Source organism: Haliotis rubra, unplaced genomic scaffold, assembly GCF_003918875.1.
Source record: "Haliotis rubra isolate DU_JTF1 unplaced genomic scaffold, ASM391887v1 Scf42, whole genome shotgun sequence".
Taxonomy (NCBI): domain Eukaryota; kingdom Metazoa; phylum Mollusca; class Gastropoda; order Lepetellida; family Haliotidae; genus Haliotis; species Haliotis rubra.
In genome coordinates this window covers 1,133,561-1,156,896 of record NW_025767102.1, presented here as the reverse complement: position 1 = coordinate 1,156,896, position 23,336 = coordinate 1,133,561, and the positions used below count along the sequence as shown (strand labels likewise).

Here is a 23,336-nt window from a genome sequence, read left to right as displayed (position 1 = left end):
ATTATTTGTTTTGAATATTTAATTGCAAATTATACAGTAAATATCCATACTCTGTTAAGTTCGCACATTGCCCTATTATAACCAAAGAGGTTCTCGTAGCGTGTTGTATTTGAACGCAATGCGTTACACAACAATTAATGTTGATGACTTCCATGAATAACAACTTTGGCATTTACGTTGCTATGACAGATTCTGTCCCAGTTTTCACTGATTGTAGTTGTGCTTCAGCCGGACACAGTGTTGTACTGACATAGTCGACCATTAATGTCCTTAACGGCAGCACCGTTACAATACTTACAGTCGTTTAATGGGAGTCTTTTTGTAACTCCTTCAAATATAGATCCATGGATTCATGCTATGAAATCTTATAACATAGGCCTTCTTGTTGTATGATAGGGTTGAAATAGTTTTGGGCAGCATTCAGTTGTAAGGACATTTGATCTTGTAGTATTATAATTCTACAGTAGTATGTCTACGTCTTTGTGGAGTAGGGTTTAACATGATACTTTGTATTAGTATTTTGGTCACATTTCCTGTCTGTTTGACCCAGATATTCTTTCTTATTGGACAAAGTGATTTGTGGGATTTATTACTGAAAGGAAATATGTTTGAGCTGTTAACAGTGTCAAAGGTTGTGCTAGGGTCTTTGTAGCGTTCTGTGGAGTAATGGCCTCTGTAGTTTTTACTTTTAAAATTTGTAATGGTCCTGACAAGGAGCGTTTTTCCTTTATTAACTTCCAGCTCTGTAACTAGTTCTAAAACTTGGAGAAAGTTATGTTGAGAATTTAATGACAGCATGGTATCCATTAAAATGTTTAAAATGAAAACCATAGGTTCAGGGTTGAAGATGGTGTAATAAAATACTTGCAGAGATTGGACTGTTATTTTTAGTCTCAACACTGCCGAGATACTATCTGACTTTCACTGCCTTTCACACACAAACATGTAGGTTCAGATTGTAATTACCCTGTGTGGGACTGCAGTGAATGGTGAGAAGCTTGTGAAACAGATTGTATACAAGTGAATTAGTATGTAATTGTAGGCTATGGCAGCAGTTTCTGAGAGGGTATAAACGCCTGATTACGCGTTCTCTTTACACACTGTTCACCCTGTAAACATCGTAAGTGCAATTTGGGTTGAGTAACAACCTACGCCTCCATTACATAAGTCTAATATGCTTTGTATGGTTGGGAAATCTCTTGGGGGACCAGGTTTGTTCGTGATAGGATTAAGAGTTAAGGCTTTAGCAAGGGTTATTTAACTGTTATGACATATTTTGTAATGTCTGGAAACTCTGGTCATTCCGAGTTCTTGAACTTAAATACTCATAGTTTGTCTCACAGTCCCCGATATTGTTTATGTAAAACATGTCTCGTCACTATATGGCTGAAATATTGCCGAGGTGACGTTAAATTTTAACTCACTCACTCACTCATTCACTCACAGTCCCTGAACCGCATTATATTCTTTCTGCCCATCCCTTTCTGCAATGCTAAAGTTCTAAATGAAGCAAGTCTAGAATTCCGCAGGTTCTGAATCTCCAATTTTTTACTGGGGCTCCTTTTCAGTTTAAAAGGAATTGTTTGTTTCTATCAAAATTATATAAATTCAGAGACTAAGCATTAGTCCAAATACTCATTTGTGATGGCTTTGTTGGGTTGGGAAATAGATAGCAGATTTGTGGTACAATTTGACCCAATTAAGTCTCAGTAATTCAGGTTTAGTGACAGTTGCCAGTGGTGACTGAAATATTTATTCTTGTGACTGTAATTCAGCAAGTGTCTCAGTGGCTTTAGTCTGTCTCACAGTCCCTGAACCACTTTATTTTCCCTACTGCCTTGCCCTCCCTGCAATGCTAAAGATCAAACTGAAGCTAGTCCAGATTCCCTCAGATTGAATTTCCCATCTCACTGGGGCTCCTTCTCTTTTTAAATGGGCTTAATTGTTACAATCAAAATCATATATTCAGAGACTAAGCGTTAGTCTACAGTGGCTTCTGTGTGTCTTCAGAACACAGGACAAACTCAATCCCCAGTCTGTCTCACAGGGGGCGGTGGGGTAGCCTAATGGTAAAAGCGTTGGCTCGTCACGCCAAAGACCCGGGTTCGAATCCCCACATGGGTACAATGTGTGAAGCCCATTTCTGGTGTCCCCCGCCGTGATGTTGCTGGAATATTGCTAAAAGCGGCGTAAAACCAAAACTCAGTCAGTCAGTCTGTCTCACAATCCCTTAACCATTATTTTCCCTACCGCCAAAGCCCTCCCTGCAATGCTAAGGCTCTAAATGAAGCAAGTCTCTCAGGTTCTGAATCTCACATCTCACTGAGGCTACTTTTCAATTTAAAAGGAATTATGTATTTCTATCAAAATCATATATATTTCCGAGACTAACTGTTAGTCTACAGTGGCTTCTATGTATCTTCACAACACAGGCTAAACTCTCTATGACCCTCAGTGCTGATGTACACAGCTGTATATAACAGTACTTGATTTACACATATCTGATGAAGACAGTCGTGTTACATTGAATCAAGCTTTGATGTTATAATGTTTGACAGTACTGGAAATATAGCATGATAGTCAAAGGTGCTTTTGTCATTTCCTTTGTGATAAACATATATAGACAACTTAGAGGGGGTCGTTTAGTCATAGAAGTCTTATGGCTGAAAATATTCAAGTCTGAAGTATACCTTTTGTTTGTATATACTGGATGTATTAATTATGTAAGCCACTGTTTGTCAACAAAAAATTAATTTACCCAAAGGATACATTGTATTGATCTGTTTTGCAAACTCAGCTTTACTAAACAAAATCGAAAAATCGAAAAGATGATAAATTATTCATTTCACTGTTTGGGTGGATCAAAACTTCAATAACTAAACAGTTTTATGACAATTGAGAGTTTTCAGTCGAAAAATTGAAAAGATAATAAATTATTCATTTCACTGTTTGGGTGATTGTTCCTGGTTCAGTGATCAAGTTTCCTCAAAATTTCAATAACTAAACTATTTTATTTGCAAATAGTCAGTTTTCAGCTATTAAGATGTAGGAATGTCAGTTTACGTCCATGCCAGCGAATGGTGATAAGAAACAGTTTGATTTCTTGATTAATTGTGTACGTGTGACATGCCAGGTAACCGAGGTTCGCCTTCTGTGATAGTGTGTGTGAGTGAACTAATTGTGATAAAACACTACAAGTAGGTGAATGTTTCACAGCGTTTGTTAACCCAGGCCTGACTGATAACTTGCTACCTATTGCTGATTTATATGTACTGTTAACAGCGTTTGACTAGGCAAATATTGAGTTGGTTTGTCAAGTACTGCCAGTCTTGATAATGTAGTGTGGAAATGTATGAAGCGAGTTGGTTCCTTAGACTGACGCTTAGTCTCTTAATATATATAAGTTTGATTGTAACAAATAAACCTGTTTAAATTGAAAAGGAGCCCCAGGGAGAACAGAGAACCTTGGGGAAATCTAGACTTGCTTCATTAAAGGCTTACCATTGCAGGGAAGGCTTGGCTATAGGGAAAATAATATGGTTCAGGGACTGTGAGACAGACTAGTAGTTCCTTTGTAATCTTGGTTTTCTTGAACCTTCTTGTTTTTACAAAGAAAAGTAAGAAGTAACAAATTAAAAAAAAAATTGAATGTCATTTTGAACTTTGAAAAAAACGTTCGAAATTGACTTCTTTAAAGAAAAGCATATACTGATGCATTATCAAGTTTTTCCTTATAATACAGTGTTGTAACAACAGAGGAATGTTAAGTGTTCATTGACAATTTTAGGGTTACAGATTATGAGGAATATTTGGGAAATACTGATTACATGTGTCAAGGGTGGTTTATATCAGCGATTTGTTCCTTTACTCAGTAAGCTCAGCGTTTCTTGGAAACAGGGGTGGTCTTCAACACATTAGCCTCAACCATTATCAGGAAACAAGATACCAAACCTTCTCAGTCTTGATCTAACATGTATGATAGCTCCTCGATCATATCCGTCATGGTATGGATTCCAGAATATTATTTCTCAGTGGCCCCATGTGGTTCACTGTTTACCCTAAATTGCTTATATTTAGCTAAAGTAATGAAACAAATTCTTCAGAAGTCTTACGGTCAGAAAAAATGTCAGAAAAGAAGATGTAGTGTTCCATGTCATTATTCATTCACTGTCACTTTCACTGTTATGTTTATGCCAAATTTCAAGTATGCACGTATTATTTTGATTTATTCACAATGTTTTAACTATTGTAATAAAAGTAATAGCTTGTAGCTGATGTGTTTGGTTTTAGATGCTGTATTGTTGGAATGCAAATCTAACACAGACCAGATGGAAGTGATACTGTTATAAAAAAAGAAGCCCTTTCCCTGTCTAAGTCCTATGGTAGATGTACAAGATACTTATATAGTACTGGTTTATTCACAGGCCTACCCTTGTTGGTCGGCCTGATCCCTTTACATGAATCTGCTATAGAAAAAGACATCAAGGACAACAAAGATGGAGGGTTTTGTTTCTGTGTACTGTAAGAGGAGCTGTTCTCTGGTACATCCCCTGTGGTGTTGGGTTGCTTTCCACACCACTGGAGAACCAGTATCTCGGGATCAGTTGTCATGACACACTTGTACTACTCCAGCTTCAGACACACCTTGACCCCGGGGGCCACTGGAGAAAGTTCAGTAATGAGAGTGAGTTTGGTTTTATGCTGCTTTTAGCAATAATCCAGCAATATCACAGCGGGGGACACCAGAAATGGGCTTCACATATTGTACCTATTTGGGAAATCGAACCCGGGCTTTCTGCGTGACGAGCGAACGCTTTAACCACTAGGCTACCCTACGGCCCCAGTAATGTGAACATATTAATGGTGTCAGTTTAACATAATGATATACTTTGTATTGTAATATTGGAATGTTGGATAATAACTGTTTATTAATTAATACACTATAATACACGTGGTATGAGTTCCTGAACCATATTATTTTCCATTGAGCTCAGGCGTTACTGTACTATAGCTCTAAATAAAGCAAGTCTAGGTTTTTGAGAGGATGAACTCTTCATTTGACTATGATGATAATCATTTCGTATTTACTAATATTTTTCTCAATCTCCCAGGCAAGGAGTCTCTTGTGAAATATATGTGAGATGCTTGTTTATGAAATCATACAGTTTTAGAGACAAAGCGTTAGTCTAGTGTTATATCAGATATAGGGATATTGAGTCGACAAAGGATGGGGCGGTGGGGTAGCCTAGTGATTAAAGTGTTCGCTTGTCACACCAAAGACCCGGGTTCGATTTCCCACGTGGGTACAATGTGTGAAGCCCATTTCTGGTGTCCCCCCCACCGTGACAATTGCTGGAATATTGCTGAAAGCAGCATATAAGTGAAGTCACTCACTCACTCACTCAACACAGGCCGTCTGCAGCAGTGACCTTCTGGAAGCGGCGTAAAAGCATATTCGCTCACTCACTCACTCTTTGCAGTTATAAGGTTTTTGAGACAAAGCGTTAGTCAAGTGTTATATCAGCTAGGAATATTATGTCGACATAGGCCGTCAGCAGCATGTGACCTACTGGAAGGGTAGTTCTGTTGTGACGTTCATTCCTCATACTTGAGAACCCGTTTTTCAAGCGTTATGACCACCAGTATGTATAACATTTCTTGTTTCACAAGAGTGAGCATGTCCTGAAGTAGGTCAACCAACCAGTTGTCCTACCTGGCATGAAGTCAGTCTGACCTTGGATGGGGAATATTTGCTCTAGAAGTTCCCCATAAGCTATGGCCAATATATGAGGTGCGCCATCATTGAGACATGATATCCACCAGACTGTTCCTGCCTCATTGTCTGGTCCAGTTGACCTCCATAAAGTTGCACATGCATACTAAGTGGAGCTAATGTGGTGGAGAAGATAACCAATACTGCCTCAGGAAGGATTACTGGACTTTTTATGAGTCATAAAAGTGAATTCAGCAGCTCAGAATGTTTTGTGAATGAGAAAGGTATTAGATCATGCTGATTTTACAGGCTTTATGGAGAGGACAGTCCATTCCTTTACAACCATGAATGGTGTCTGTCTGCCATTAAGTCAGGATGAGCTGTTTGATCATATGTGACCTTCTATACAGATACTGGAAAAATGGACATTTGTTGTGTTGGACATTGCTGATTTTGTGTGTCAACCGTTTGTTTATTTGTTGGCACTCGAAAGTTTTCCAGCTTTGTGATTGTGGTGAAGTGATGAAGTGATGAAGTCTGGATGAGACAATCCAGTGACTGGCATAATGAACATCAATCACACATTTAGGATATGATGACGTGGATCAACTAAGTCAGCAAGCCTGAAGTGCTATTTGCCTAAGCTTTTAGAAGGTCGCGGGTTCGATCCCCTACCGCGTCATACCAAAAGACATTAAAATATGGTACTTGTTGGTCCCTGCCTGGCGCTCGACATTAATGGGTACAACAAGGACTGGTCGGCTCGGAGTCAATATAATGTGTCTGAGTGGGATATTCATGCTTCACTGCGGCATGGTATCTCAGTGGGCTAGCACTATAAAACCAGTTTCAGTCTGGGCTAGTACAAGCAGCCGGACATACACATACACACGCATGCACGTAGTCATATGAGCGAAATATTCTCAAGCACGACATTGAGCCAAATTTCACCTCACCTCACCTAAGCTTTTATGAACTCTTTTATAAAGCATGATCATAGTTGTGTTAGAACAGAACTCACTGACAAAACACATGCCACGCCATGCCACACACCACTGTTTCATCTCATCATTCTCATCTTAATCTAACGTAAGATGTTTTTTCCAGCAATCTTGTTTTCAAGTGTCTTCATGCGAATCCTATTGAGAATCCTAAAGAGTTCACTGAGGCACAACTTGGTATGAGTAATTCAATCTGACAATATTAATTGTTGCATGTTTTTGTTGTAACATCAGGATGTTAATATGGGGTCTATGTCTGTTTATTATGGAAGAGAAATCATGATTCAAATTTGTTGTCTAGACAATTTTTTGTGGGTTTTTTTGTAGCAAAGTGTATTTGGCTGACACCATATTTTCTGCAGTGTCATCAGGTTGTAGGTTTGATTTACTTTTCAAACAAGAATGCTGAAAGTTTGTACTGATAAAACATGCAGTTTTTTCTTGGTATTGAATGCATGTGTTCTGAACTGAAGAATGAACATTTCTGGAGTCCTTGGGTGATGGGGTAGCCTAGTGGTTAAAGCATTAACTCATCACGCTGAAGATCTGGGTTCGATTCCCCACATGGGTGCAATGTGTGAAGCCAATTTCTGGTGTCCCCCGCCGTGATATTGCTTGGATATTGCTAAAAGGATGCAAAGACTACCCAGTAAAGCAATCCCATATCATTTCACCTCTTGTGTTGTACCATCTTTATCATGAATACCGATACTCCTGAACCTTCTGGTGATAGTGAGTGTGGATCAGTTCCAGAAGCATGTATTGAATGAAGGGATTTACCTAGATATGGCCGGCAATAACACCACCCGTAGCATGTCCTCAGAAGTACGACAACACAGATACCTGCTAGGCCTGTAGCCTCCATGTCAACTCAGATCAAAGTATCACACATATATATTCCTTCAATATCTCTGGGAGATGGACTCCTGGATGAATGTGTGTTTGTATTAATCTCAGGATAGAGTTACCTAGATTTTCGGGGCAGATGAGTTCCAGTCAAATACACACTGGTATTTAGTAGCTGGTGAATGATGGAGCCATTGTTGATGTGAATGGCATGGAATTAGGATTGTGGTGTTGGGTTTACATCCTAATGATTGAAGGGGTGTGTGGTATTGCTGGAAGGAATGTGGGTTATCTAGTCACTTGAGAAACATGCAGGATTTGCTACGTCTTGAATTACTATATTGTAGGATGCTCTGAATGTTAGGTTTACATTGTTGGTAAGTTTGATTCTGTTTTGACACAGCTGCAGACTCAGCAAATGGGAACAATAAGGGTATCAATGTCCAGGCTGTAGCTGAGACTTTTATGTAAAGGGGTTTTGTTTGTCTTTTTTCTATTCAGCGTACTGCCAAGATCTAATGGGGAAAAAATGAAGTACTTTCCAGTTTGAGCCTTATGTCCTGCTATGCATAACAGTGATTTCTAAAAGAGAGGGGGCGTTCATGCTTGAATATATCATATCCCAATTGCGTAGATTGATGCTCATGCTGTTGATCACTGGATTGTCTGGTCCAGACTTGATTATTTACAGACCAATGCCATATAGGGGAAACTAAGTACTATGGATAGTCAGCTTCTTTATTGCAATGAAACGCCGCGTTTTCATTGTACCTACACGAAAACGTTGACTCATGCAATAAAGAAGTTGACCGTAACTTAGTTTTCCTTCATCTTCACAACTTCTAAAATGCTCAAAGAACTCATCGCCATACAGCTGGAATATTGCTGAGTGCGGCATAAAACAACAAACAAAGCCAAACCAAAATCATGCTTGATATTGATTCAACACATGCACTGTAATTGTTATCCCCGCAAGCGCTTTTGCGGGGTTATTTAAAATGGACTCCGTCGCGTCGTCCGTCCGTCCGTCCGTGCACTTTGTCTTTCCGGAGCAGAACTCTAAAACCGTTCAATATTTCTTCACCAAACTTGGCACATAGATAGATCTGGTAGTGTACTGGTGCCTTTTGGTAGTTTTGGAATTCTGAATAAAATGTTTTTGGAGTTTCCATGGCAACAAGCTTGACTTAGACTGAAATTGGTGGTAGTCCTCTTTTCGAGCAAAACTCTAAAACCGTTCACTATTTCTTCACCAAACTTGGCATAGATAGATAGATCTTTTGGTAGTTTTGGTGTACTGGTGCCTTTTGGTAGTTTTGGATTTCTTTCTGAATAATAGAGTTTTTTTGGCATTTCCATGGCAACAAGCTTGACTAAAACTGAAATTGGTGGTAGTCCTCTTTTCCGGAGCAGAACTCTAAAACCGTTCAATGTTTCTTCACCAAACTTGGCACATACATATATCTGGTTGTGTACTGGTGCCTTTTGGTAGTTTTGGAATTCTGAATAAAATATGTTGGCTTTTCCACCTGGCAACAAGTTTCACTTTGACTGGAATTGGTGATAGTGCTATTTTCTGGAGCAGAACTGTAAAGACCTTTCAATGCTCTCCTTCCACTTTTCTATATACACACCTAAATATTTGACATAATCATAACTCGTAGACATAATCATGAAGAGTATTTTGCCATTGCAGGGGATATTGATGACTTTGTCTTCTTGTTCATTTATAATGGTGCAGAGTTGCCTCCCTTAGGCACGCCAGACACCTATGGTTGTAGGTTCGAATCCTGGTTCATCTGGATTATGTTTCAAGGTTTGTCAGCTCCATACCTGTGGATGTCCGCAAACTGGTAAAGGTCAAAGAACTGCATCACCTTGGACTTTCTTGCCTCGCCATGATATAACTGGAACACTGCTAAAAACAATATAAACCAATGTAACTTACTTATCAAGTCAGCATTTAAAAATTTTTTGGGTAGTATCTTTAAGACAAAATATACTAAAACATATAGCACCTTAATAATGGATTTAAGAATTAAAGAATGGGAATCTCTACATCGGTATTCATAAAGCCAAAATAATGTGTGGATATCATTCAGTCTTGTGATTGGTAACTTTGAAAATTCCAATGTAAGCAGTGGCATACTGTTTGCCTGAAGCTTAATCACTTGAACCCTTGATAGTTGTTCAATAATTTGTATTGAATACAAATCCATTCTGGGATTAGCTTGGCCTCGCGGGTTTCGATCAGGTGGGTCATAAATAACGACTGCCCTCTTTGCAGATTGCCACAGCTTTCAAATCTGGTGAGGTGCCAAATCCAATCTCCTTCAGTCTTCAGGTGTTGGTTTACACAGGTGACTTTTGGGCACAGAAATTAGAGAACGGAAATACTTATTTTCTGCAAATAAATACTTCTACAGCAACTTAGGATGTTACATGCAGACTGATACTGAACATCATTAGTGACTAACATATGCACAGAGCACATTATATTCGAAAATTGCTGCACTTTATAAATGCATGCATTATTATTTATTATCATTTAAAAATAAATGGGATAGCTTAGTCATAGCTACTGAACTTCACACATTTTGTGTTATTTTGTTTTTGTGAGCTCCTTTGATTTCACAGCATATATTCCACAAGAATTCATGAAATTTGTAGATGTTAGTTTTGTTTGTTGCAGCTGCAATAATTCCAGCCATAGAAATCAGACTGGAGTAAACCGGATTTAACTTGTTCTCAGCGGTTAAACAGCTGTTTGTTTCCCTGAACAGGATAACAATGTTTACCATGTTAACAGTTTTGAGTGGCATTTTAGAAGTTGGGAAGTAAAATATAGACAAACTGTATGGATGACAACTTCTTTGTTTTGTGAGTGCGACGTTTTGATACATTCCTGCTTGATAACAGACAAGAATCTGTATCGAGGCGTCATATTCTGGAAATAAAGAAGTTGTCATCCATAAAGTGTGTCTTTAAAGTTGACGGTGTTGTCGGTTACATTCAGTTCCAGTTCATAGCAAAACTTAAGCTCTGAGACCTGGTTTAGATTAACAGTCCTTAAATGCTACTAGTTAATGAGGTCTACCAGCATTGGATTTTCACTTGTCCGCCATACAATTTAGTTGTCTTGGGCCAGCGCACCAGAGTGAATTTTGACGTCTGAATTCCGTCAGACATGCCGATGATCCTGCCTTCAAGGGATCTAGGATGGACATGTTAATGTGATATGGGAATGCTACATATGTCTTGATGGTTTGGATCTGAAACCTTCACTTGGCATCTTTATTGCTGACTACTAGCAGGAATTTCGATGGCTGAATTCTGTCAAATGTAATGACGATCCTGTCTGCAAGGGATATAGGACGGACATGTTTGTGTGATTGTGAATGCTACTTATGTATTGACAGTTCAGATCTGAAACCTTCAGTCAGGTCTTTGACCATCAGTGTTTTTCATGGCGTTGTTTACATGTGAACTGTCAGACCCTTTGTGTTTGCGGACGGTTTGATAAATGACATGGCTGAATTACTCATGACTTTCTACAATGGCCACTCTTTGGCGAACTTTTGTGCCAGACACATATTTGTGTAATGTTAAGGGGATCCGGACCCATGCGTTAATAAATATATTGTAAGTGATTCTGTACATTTGATGGCTAACCCCCAAAAAGACTACATGCCTTACTGTTTCTTCCTTTCCACAGAGATTCAATGGTTGGAGTTAAGCTGCATTAATGTGGGGAACGATGTCACTAATCTTATCAAAGCAACCTGTGAAGATAATATTCTTGACATATCTATTTGTAAGAAAGGACATTTTTGCATTTATAGACTTCTAAACATAAATATAGATGTGCACAATAAATCTGTAGATTTACACAATGTGTTCATATCTTAAGTGAAAAAATGTTGAAGTGAGTTCTTAAATACATCTATAGGCAGGGATCCAGATCATTTTTCAACATCAGCAGTACATACTCCTTATTTTTTCAATACTGGAGTACTGGAAAACCTTAAGAGTACATCTAGAATACTGAATGGAATTCATTATGGAGCGTATCAGTAATCTTGTGTTTCGTTTCATATATGCACCACAACATTGATAATCTTGTGTAAACAGGCCAATAAACATTAAAACAATAATTTTTCAGATAAATATGTCTGTAAATGATTCTGAGACCGTACACCATTGCTGTGGTGCGTATCTGCTCCGTTTTCTAAATTATTTCCTACCATATCGTGCATATTTTCTATCCACACATACACCGATATGGACATTATCTGGAGCCCTGTATAGGTACTTACTCTAAAAGACTAATGCTTAGTCCCTGAATATATAAAAGTTTGATAGTAACAAATAAACCCATTTAAATTGGAAAGGAGCCCTAGTGAGTTGGGAGATTCAGAACCTGGGGAAATCTAGACTTGCTTCATTTAGGGCTTTATCATTGCAGGGAGGGCTGGGCAGTAGGGAAAATAATGTGATTCATGGACTGTGAGACAGTATATCACTCCAACTGAATATTCACTTCCAGAGACTCTCACCAAGGGTTTCAGTATGAATATCAAGAGGCTGTAACTCTATGGTGTTACTAAGCAAGCCTTTGTGGGTTAGGGGCTGTGGGGTAGCCTAATGGTTAAAGCGTCGTCTCGTCACGCTGACGATCCGGGTTCGAATCCCCACATGGGTACAATGTGTGAAGCCCATTTATGGTGTCCCCCGACGTGATATTGCTGGAATATTGCTAAAAGCGGCGTAAAACCCAACTCACTCACTCACTCACTTTGTGGGTTAAACAATACTTAATCATAGAGTACCTAACTCACCTTTTATGCTGGATTGTGATAATAATGTTTGTAATAACTGATGGAAACACATATAAATCTGAGTGATATAGCATCCTGCTGGAAGTGACTTTTCAGTATTTAAGACAATGAGGTGTGTTGAAGAATGTAAGTGTTTAATGGGTAATACTTAGTAGACTATGACAATAAAATGGGTCGTTATTATTATAAATATGAGACTTAAATATTCACCTTTAAGTCATCTGAATGGTATGAAGGAAATTTGGAAGTGTTAAATGGCAGTAGATATATTTGCTGCCATATTTCAAATTCTGGTAATTATCATTACAAACACATTTGGGTTATACCCAGTGCCCTACATGAGTTAAATTCCGTAATAATCATCAGCTTGAGTACGGAGCCATCAAGGGGAAGGCACTCATCGCTTCAAAGCATCCACGGAAGGCACTGTGATGTATGGCCATAAAAATGTGAAAGGTTCATGCAAGCTTCCGTATGTAGACATTAACTGTCCCACTTCCGTACCACTGTTGGAATGCTGAATATCTTAAAGAATGTTAAAGTTTCTAGAATTTTTTTAAAAAAGCAAAGTTTTTAACATTATTACATTTTCGCTTATTATTTGTAGGTCTTTTCCTGTTTTATTCAATTTGGATTTTCATTAGTATTTTTATAGATGCTATCTAAGCTGTTTGTCACAAGGGTTGTGTTTCTTGATGGAAATTGAACTTTATCACTGCTAGAATAATTTATCTGACATGTTGAAACTTGTCAGTTTTCAGTTTAGATGCTGTTTAGTAATCTGAGTGTCTGTAGAATTGAGATGTTTTCCTACATTCATCATGGTTGAATAGCTCCTATCGGTACCATACAGGTGAACCTTGATTATACATAGATGAATGCTCAGGGTGGCTTGACACAGAGACAATATTTCTTGAGGCTTGTAATGTGACCCGCACCATGAAATACAATTACCCATCTCCTGTGTTCTGTTTGTAGGTTTTCAGTATGGGTTCTAAACATGTTTGTTCTCTCTGACAGAACTGGCAACAGTGTGTTCGCTAGGCACGTCAGCTTGTTTGGTATTTATTGCTGCATTGTCAGCTCCCTGTCGTAACGGTAGGTACGAAGACATCAAACGGTATTAAAACAGAGCACTACACCTGACATCACCGTCCGGTTCCATATCACCAAACTGGGTTTATTGTCAACGTGATGATGAATAGTCCACACCCTTGTCAGACTCTAGCTCCTGGGGAGGAGATGTTTTAGTAGAAAAGAAAAATGTTATGAATTCCTTGGTCCATTCATAGTCTTGTGTTAAATTCTGTCTCATTTCTTTTCTTAAGATATACCTTTTAAGAGATTTAAGTCTTTACGAGAAGAATCCTTTTTATGCGTGGTGAATCATGGCAAGGAAGAATTCATGGCTTCGGCTGTTCAAGGAGAATATAGTTGTGTTCAGTTTAGAAACAAAGCATTGAGATATAGTGTGTTTTCTATTTTGGTGTTAAGAGTTTTTCTGTCCATTCTCTTCTGGCAGCAGACTGAGGCAGTCTTAAGGGGACAACTCAGCGCAGTGCTGTCTCGCTGTTGCTGTTACTGTTGCTGCACCTGTTATCACCTACCTCACATTGGATGCTTTGAGAGACTTATAACAATAATACCATATGGTTACATTTGCTTTGTATTGTTTGAAATGTTTACGACATTTCCTCCGACAGTTGTGGATATCTTTTCCTTTTTGGGGGGGGAATAATTTTAAGAAGTTATTTTTTCTGCAACAATTTTGGACATAAACTACAGATATGAGGATCTGAGTCAGCTTGCCTAACCTTAGCTCTAGTCATCGTTTTTAGTTTTATTTGGATTGTCCTATGCTGGGATTTTTCTATTGTTTTGTAAAGCTGTACTTCACAATATACCACTTCTGTGACGATGGTATGTGATTTTTTAAGCCTGGACCAAACAATCCAGTGATTGATATCATTCTCCCGATTTGGGGGACATGCAATCAATCAAGACAGCAAGTCTGATGACCTAATGCTTTCAGTTCCCTCTGGCAGCCAGCATATAAGGTTGGGGATCTAAAGTCTTACCAGGAACCCCCATGGGTCTGAAGGTCAAGAGAAAATAAAATATCCAAACTGACATTGGACTTGTGGCTATGGTCATGGACTGTAACTTTGGAGTTTGATACTCAAGAACTGATGAGGGTGAACAGTGACCTGGTAAATCTGTTCTTGAGGTGCTGCTACTGCTACTGCTACTGCTGCTACTACTGCTACTAGACTCATTTCTCTGCCTCCACAATGGTCTCCCACCATATCCCCTCACTGTTTATAGGACCGCCTCCATGGTGTAGTGGTTAGAGCGTCCGCCCGGAGAGCGGAAGCTCGCGGGTTCAATCCCCGACTGCGTCATACCAAAAGACGTTAAAATATGGTACTTGTTGGTCCCTGCCTGGCGCTCGGCATTAATGTGTACAACAAGGACTGGTCGGCTCGGAGTCAGTATAATGTGTCTGAGTGGGGTATTCATGCTTCACTGCGGCATGGTATCTCAGTGGGCTAGCACTATAAAACCAGCTTCAGTCTGGGCTAGTACAAGCAGCCGCACATACACATACACACACATGCACGTCATCATATGAGCGAAATATTCTCAAGCACAACGTAAAACCCAATTTCACCTCACCTCACCTCACTGTTTATATGTCTTAGAACACTGCAAAGTTCATCCAGCAGGGCAGAGGCTTTAGATACAGCATATGGTCTCAGTGGAAGGTCATGCTGGCATCAGTGTCCATGGCTTCTATCTGATAGAACTTGTTTTATAATTAAACAACCATCCACATCCCCTTACCTTCCTGTATATTTGTTTTCCTATTTAAGATAGCCAAAATACATGGCCAAGGCAGGTACTTGAAATAGGGTGGGTTGATGAGCTACCTACCAGTGCCTCATCACAAGCTGATGGTCTGTCAACATGGTCATAATTGCTTCTTTCAAGGGGGTCAGTTTGCCACCCCCTCTCACAGCACTGGAGACGGATGCCTTACCCAGTTGGTTTACTTTACTGTCAGATTGTTCTGTGTGTTGGGGGGCATCATCCATCACTCACCTTGATGTATGTAGGCAAAGTTTTCAACATAGTCAGCCAGAAACATTCCAAAACATGGGGTTACAATCTTATTCTCCTGGGCATTAACTTCTTGCTGTGAAGGCTGCACAGTTGCTGATGCAGCATAACAGTGTTCTTGTATTATGCTTATGTTTCTTTTGCTTGGGTCACAGATCCCCTAGCTTAGAAAATAAAATTCAGGAAGAAAATATAACAGAATGGCAAGGTTTTATTTGCACTGTTGGCAGTTAAGACTACTTTTACCATAAAAATATCATGTCATATTTGAGATTTTTAATATGTATAATGCTCAAAACAAGGCCATGATATTTTTCTTGTTTTTAAATTATCTAAATCAACTTCAAGGTGGTTTTTAAATCCTGTACAATGAGTTTTATTTGTTATTTTCTTTCAAACAGATGACCAACATTTTCTGTATCCAAACATGTAAACAAAAATCCTGAAGAATTTGAAATCCTTTAGGGCCTTAAAGAATAAAGTTTCGGCTTTCAAGTGGAAATTTGCCTTTCAAAATGGATGTGAGTACAGTAGTCCCATGAGGTATACATAGTACAAACCATGTATTTTATAACAAAACGTAAGTGGCATCTGCCAGAGCTTCCCTCCAGATCTGACGATATTTCACAAGAATGCCACTAGAATAACTTCTCATATCAGCTCAAACTATGCCTTCAGCACTAGATTATTTGCCCCCAACTCTTTGGCATGAATTCTAGTTGACTGTCTGCAATAAATTGTACTGTGAACTGACGTCATGACAGTTGGGAATAGCATCGATGAAGGAGAGGTTAGAAAGGGGGTGTATGTAAATACATACTCAAAGAATGCCACGAAACACCTCACCCGTGATTTGTTTTCTTTATGTTATCAGTCCTTGCGATCAAACATATTTGAGGGGACAGCGGTACAAGTCAATTGTTCTCTCGCTAGAAAAATGTAGGTGCAGGATTGGGAACTACTGGCTGATCATTATTACCAACAAACAATCCTTGTAAGTGATTTTACAACTGCTTGCAACAGTATCTTCCTGATGTGATCTCAGTGGATTGTTCCCCAGCGATTTTGGTAGCCAGAGAGAAAAATAACACATGCTTACACTCATTTTTTCAATTACTCTATTTTTAGCTGTCGTTGTAGGTTTAATTTTGCCAGTTTACATCTGGGTTTTACCCTCAGTTTGTGCATAAAGCAGAACTTGATATCTAAATCATTGCCTGATGTTTTCCTGCTTACTGAGTCTGGGAGTCTGCACTGCAATGGCTTCTTGGGGCTGTATACTTGGGTTAAATTGGTATTCAGGCCTGCGGAATTGACTCAATGGTTTGATGCTGCATGAGTTATGGAGAGCAGTGAATAGCTTTACCCATCTGTAATAGACAACATATGAAATACATTTGTATTTATGAGTCTTGTGAAGGTAATTGCTGTTTCTCATATGGCTATCTACCAGCCTGCCTACAGTTATTAACCTAAGTGTGTATATAGACCATTAGTGATGTATGGCATATATCTGACAACCTAGGTCTCGGGTGCAGGTTCAGTTTGACCCTGTAAAGAAATAATTGGGAAGATATAATGGTCTTTTATTGAAGTGATACAGTTATTAAAACGGTATGACTTAGTCTGTCTCACAGTCCCTGAACCACATTATTATCCTAATTGCCTTGCCCTCCCTGTAATGCTAAATCTAACTGAAGCAAGTCTAATTTCCCTCAAGTTCTGAATCTCCCATCTCACTAGGGCTCCTTTTCAATTTAAATGGGTTTATTTGTTGCTATCAAAAATATTTATATTCAGAGACTATGCGTTAGTCTAGGTATGACTGTGTGTGTTATGATGCAGTGTTCACACTGAGGAGGGTTGAAATTTACACAGTTTATAATTGTTTCATATATTTTCCCTAGCTGAAACAGATAGGGTACAACATTGTAAATTGTCTCATTGTGCAACTACTATGAATTCTTCACAATGTCAATTACATGTTAATACTTGTATGAGTAATGACATTTATTGAAAAATACAATCTTACAGTCTAGTCGTACTGTGACAACAAAAACTTTGAGATAAAACAGATTAAAACTATGGTTACTTACGTCTTTGAGAAGTGACTCATGAACATGTACTTGTAGATGCACAACTTGCCTGGGTGTTCCATGAGTGGGGAGTATAGCAGTACTGCAGCAAATGATCACAAATAATTCCAACATGTACAACTCATAAGTAAAGATGACTCCCTAGCTGTAATTAGCTCAAGGTGTGAGGAGACAAAAGGAGGGGGTTGGGGAAGATCGTTGGGAGGGAGGGGGAGGGGCTACGAGATATTCTATCCCCATCAGGCCCTGTAACCTGACCCCCTCTCCTGACATGCTCTGTTACTGTTCTCCCCTATTATACAGTCACCTCGAGGATAAGAGCCAAAAACTGAGGGTTTTACTTCTAGATAACTAGTTTAGAGAACACATACTTCTGCTGCGTGTCATGTGCGATTACAACATCAGCTTAATCATAAGGGAGAGTGTATCTTCCACCAATGGCGCTATAGCGAGGGAGTCATGCCTGCTTCATCTGCATCAGCACATGCCTCTGTCTTGTCTTGTCTCAAAATTTCACTATCATCAGAAAGCCTACAATCTCTTGGCCCCCCTTCTTGGCAGTAGCAAATCCATGTTCTTGCAGCAGTTGGGAATTTACTAGTTTGATACAGGATTTACTTTGATTCTTGGAACTTCGGTGTGGATTTGAAGTTTGGAACTTTTTTTTGACAGTTGTGAGATGAATCTGTTGCCAGGCAGAACCTGGATAGGGAGGCATGAACTGTTTTGAAATTTGAGACAAAGACCTGGCCAGTACCGATGCTGCCATGCTCTAAACTTAGGGTAAACTTTCGATTTGGAACCACAGGAGTTGAAGTCACTGTCAGATATACCGAAGTTTCTTTAGGATATCCTTTGAAAATGAAAGTTAATCCTTCTTTGGAGGTTTTGTGTGTATTCTGAAAGGATATAGCTCTGATCTGCTGTGGATATACCTGGTTCTTAAAAACAGATTTTCTCCAAGGAAAACCAGAAGGAGTTACCAAGGATTCCGTTTACCAACTTATGGCAGCAAAGACTTCACTATGGTTTCGATAAAAGAGAAAATAGTTCAGAAGTACCGTTCTTTGTTCCCAACTCGTAATGCTAGAGGTAAGAGGACCATTAGGGCAAACCAGTCAGTCCTGGGCTGCTTGTATCACCAATGTTTCACAAGATTATTGACAATATTTTTTACAGAAAGATGATTTTGTGTTTATTTTGAAATTATTTTAATTATTTTCTATTTTTACTAACAGATTTTTCATTTTCATGATTAATGTCAATGCATTATGTTAAGTATGTGGAACTTGTTTATTTCCTTACATATTTTAGAACATACTGCTGCATTTGACTGTAGGTATTTTAATGTTTCTTATATATAGCTGGTTGATCCAGGATGCAATGTTTTATGTTTGGAAGACAAGATCAGTGCTGACTAAGCAGTATTCCTGTTTAAAACTGTGGAAGTGTAAGACATCTAAAACAGTTGTAAAGGCTTTGAATATTCTATTTACATGCAGATAAGCTTTGCTTTTGTTGTTCTGTATGGGATGGTTAAGAAATTATAAGTGTCCCGAGTTGGTGGATCATCAGGTGTAAACTGGATCATAAGGTACTGTAGTTTGTGACCCGTGAAGAATCCGGGTTAGAATGAACCTTCAGTAACCCATGCTTGTTGTAAGAGGCGACTAACTGGATCGGGTGGCTCGCTGACTTGGTTGACACATGTCATCGGTTCCAAACTGCGCAGATCGATTCTCATGCTGTTGATCACTGGATTGTCTGGTCCAGACTCGATTATTTACAGACCGCCACCATATAGCGGGAATATTGCTGATTGCAGCATAAAACTAAACCCACTCACTCATTGTAGTTTGTGGAGAGGGAATGTGTACTTGTATAAACATGTTCTTTCAGATTGTCTTCGTGTTAATCATAAGTAAATATCCTTTCTCTGACTCGTCGAGATAGGTCTTAATTTAGAAACCTATAGACAGAGTCCCCTTGTTTCTCTGGAGTTTCCATGATTCACCTCTGGCTTCATGGAGTAATAGAGAGACCTTTCTGTTCTTGTTCTGTTTAAGATTTGAGTAAGTTTTAACGATTATCTTTTGTCTCAACAAGTATTTTTCTGACAGTGAAATGTGTTTGGTTCTAATGGAGAAGGAAATGTGCCAGTGTTTCATTCAGACCATTTCGTCTGGGCTGGTGCCAGCTCGGCCGCCGGCTTCATGATATACGCCTGGTTATCCCCCATCTCTTTGGCACTCATAACACGCTGGGTATAAGTTTAGTTGCTGTTTACAACGCTGGAAGGTTGCGAGGTTTTTGTTGAGTATTTACAGACAATATTAACACAACAGTGACATCCCGTAGATGTCAGACCTTCAGTGATGAAGATCGAGAACTTCACTGTGTTTATTGGATGTCGGGCACATTGATACACAGCCTGTCTTGATGATATCTTTATGAAGGCTGGATATCTGCTAGATTGTTTGGGATATGAGGTTGTATGATCTGATTTCCACGATTTAAAAATAGACTTGTGCTGAATATGTTACTCATGTGTGCAACTCTTGAAGTCATGTTGATGTCTCAGTTGTCTGTTACGTACAACTATTATGTGCTGTATTGAAGAAATTTTATGGATAACAACAAAGTAACATAAGTTATACATAAAGTTTGTTCAGTATCGTGCATCCCAACTTCTAAAATGCCATTCAAAGAAGGAAGGTTTTTTTATGTACATTCCATTGTCAAGCTAGAAAAGAAAAAAGAAATATACTTTCTCTTTCTATTGATTTTGTTAACTGCCAAATACTGTAACATGCCAAATACTGTAAAATATAGTATCTGAATAATCTGTGTGATGGAGGGGTGGTGGGATAGCCCAGTGGTTAAAGCGTTCACACGTCATGCCGAAGATCCGGGTTTGATTCCTCCATGGGTGCGATGTGTGAAGCCCATTTTTGGTGTCCCAGCCGTGATATTGCTGGAATATTGCTAAAGGCGGCATAAAACCATACTCACTGTGATGGGTTATCATTGCTATGGACCTACTTATCTCAATGTACAAAAAATAACACATAATTGGGCTCAAATTCAATTTGTACATGGAGTTGTTTTTGTTTGTACAGTCTCAGTGTTATGGCTCCTACTCAAAGTCTAGTGTTCACATAAGCTAAATCTTTCTCAAAAGTGATTCCCCATTGCAGACAAAGCCAGGATGCTAGCATGCATATTTCGAAGATGAGAAAAAACAGCTGGTGTAGCCATTTGGCTAGGCCGACAGGAACCAGGAAGTGAGAGTGCTCACTTGACATGTGGCCACGTTTGTCTACAGTAGGTCAGGCTGGAATCTCTCCCAGCTGCTGGCATGGATTGAACCGTTATACACACTTGGGGGGAAGCCTCTGTCAATACTGCCATAATTGTGTGCTCTCTGTTAGTTGTATGTAATTATGCTGAACTTGCTGGGTTGTAGACAGGGTGGAGTGGCTGGGCTATATGGGAACATTTGGTCCTGGGAATTGTCTTGGAAGTGTATGATGCTGATGCTGATGCTGTGGAGGACAAAAGCTGTTGGGTAGCCCAATGGCTAAAGCATTTTCTTGTCACGCTGAATGCCCTGGTTTGATTCCCACATGGTAATAATGTGTGGAGCCAATTACTGGTGTTCCCTGCTGTGATATTGCTGGTATACTGCTAAAACTAGCATGATACTGTACTGCCTCAGAATAAGACAAATAACTGAAAACAAAGGGTTCCTGTCCCTTTTACAATTACTGGCCATGACCTGCAACTGTTGCCACTGAAGCTGAGTCTGTTATATTTGTTTGGTATTCCTATATAGCGTTAATAGGCCCTTTGTTTTTCTTTGATTTTGTTTTGCGTTGGTTTTTATTATACAGACTTCTAAAAATAACATCTTTTAATCATATTATGACAAGGACTCCACGAGTGTGTTATCGCTGCATAATAATAATAATAATGTGGGTATTTATATAGCGCTACATCCAGGTACTAATACCCACTCATGGGCTGCAATACTATATATAGGAGAAAAGAAAAATACATGTCTAGGAGTGTGCTACCGCTGCATGTCTAATATTGGTCCAAGGAGAAAGGAGCTGTGCCATCATGATCCTGGGATAGAGTAACAAATCATTCTCCCTGCTCTGACTAAAGGTTGCATTGTTAGTTATGATGAATTACAGTGGTCTCTTGGTGCAATAGCTCTTCGAACACTTCTACTTTACTTGGACTTCTCTTGGAAGTGATCAGTGTCCATTATTGCGGTTGTCTGAAATTCCTCAGTCATTACGGTTGTGTTCATTATTGAAATTCTTGCAGCTTTCCTAGTATGAAAACACATTTGATCTGAACAGGTGTTGGGTTCCTTTTTTCATATGCTGTTCTGATGTCAATAATGATAACTTGTATCCTCTTGGTCTTAACAGGTGCACATCTTTCTAGATAAAAACCTTTTTATTTCAATGATACTGACTGATAAAGGTTCATGTTTCTTTCAATGTTTCATTCTAATAAGGTGAGATTACAGGTTTATATTCTGAGTCAGTAATCATATAAAAATGCTCGAACAGGGAATGGAATTTGCTAACAGGATTACTAGTTTGCTGCATGTGCAATCGTGAGGGATGAAGAATGAAAGGTTTGCTGTATGTGCAATCGTGAGGGGTGAAGAATGAAAGGTTTGCTGTAGTGAGATGTGGTAATGGTTGTGAACTGACTGATCTGTGATAACGGAGGCAGAACATGGGGAGGTCTCATCTCCAGTCCAGGGTGATTCATGCTGTGGGTTAGTTCCCCCCTGACTGATGTCAGGACTGGATAACTAGGGAAGGGAGATCAGATGTTGATGCTGGTCAGACTACTTCACTCCTGTCTGCTCCACTGGTGATTCTAGGTCAGATGAGTGTGCACCTCCCCAAGCTGTGCATGATGGGGATCCACCTGATGATAGATCCCCAGCACTCCGTGCTTGCTTCCTCATAGGGAATCACAGGAAGAATTGGTCATTGATACACCAGGGAAAACTATGCATTAGTCCGCAGAAGAATGGACCCCAAACATTTCATACTAAATTCCCTTAGGAAGTCCCTGGCAAGTATCTTGTGCTTCATGCTAGTTTAGTCTTATGATACACACAACATTGATCTTCTTTCCTGGCACTCCATGTTAAGCTCCCCTTATAAAATAGTCCAAGGAAGAAAAGATACCTATGCTTGATGCAAGTATTCTTTTAGGAATACACACATTTTGATCTGTTAATCACCCCTTGGTAAGCTCCCATGAAGAGGTTCATGGAAGAAAAGATCCCCTATGCTTCTAGTCTCCATTTATACAAAAAAAGAAGATTGATCTATTACAGATCTTTAGCGCCCGTGTCAAGCTCCCCTCAGCAAGTCCAAGGAAGAATAGATCCCTTACTCCTGCTCGATTCTCCGTTTGGACTCCACAGAAGACTATAATCTCACACTTATGAGCAAGAGCTACGTTCCGTGTATCTCCATTTGGAATACATGTACTATGATTATACTTATCATTGTGTGATGCAACACTATGGACATTATAAGATGGATGACAAGCATCTGTATTATCACAGATTGATTTGGGGATTGGGTTTCTAAGTTATTTTTATTCTAAGGAATATTTCACCAGTGCAGACGTAGTGAGGTGCATTTTGCACATGCATAGATGCATTTCTGCGCGTGTGTGA

At 39.2% G+C, this 23,336-nt stretch overlaps 1 protein-coding gene across 22 annotated transcripts in view; it reads left to right on the top strand.

Moving 5' to 3' along the window:
- LOC124288537 (CLIP-associating protein 1-like) overlaps positions 1-23,336 on the top strand; it is a 153,985-nt gene that overhangs the window by 75,470 nt on the left and 55,179 nt on the right. Inside the window, exon 1 of one of the 22 annotated variants that reach the window (XM_046725083.1) lies at positions 18,197-18,706. The exons of the other annotated variants lie outside the window; for them this stretch is intronic. Coding sequence (XP_046581039.1) covers positions 18,640-18,706 — 67 coding nt within the window. The 5' untranslated portion in view covers positions 18,197-18,639. Of the gene's footprint in view, positions 1-18,196; positions 18,707-23,336 lie in introns of those variants that run through there. 22 annotated transcript variants of the gene reach the window in all.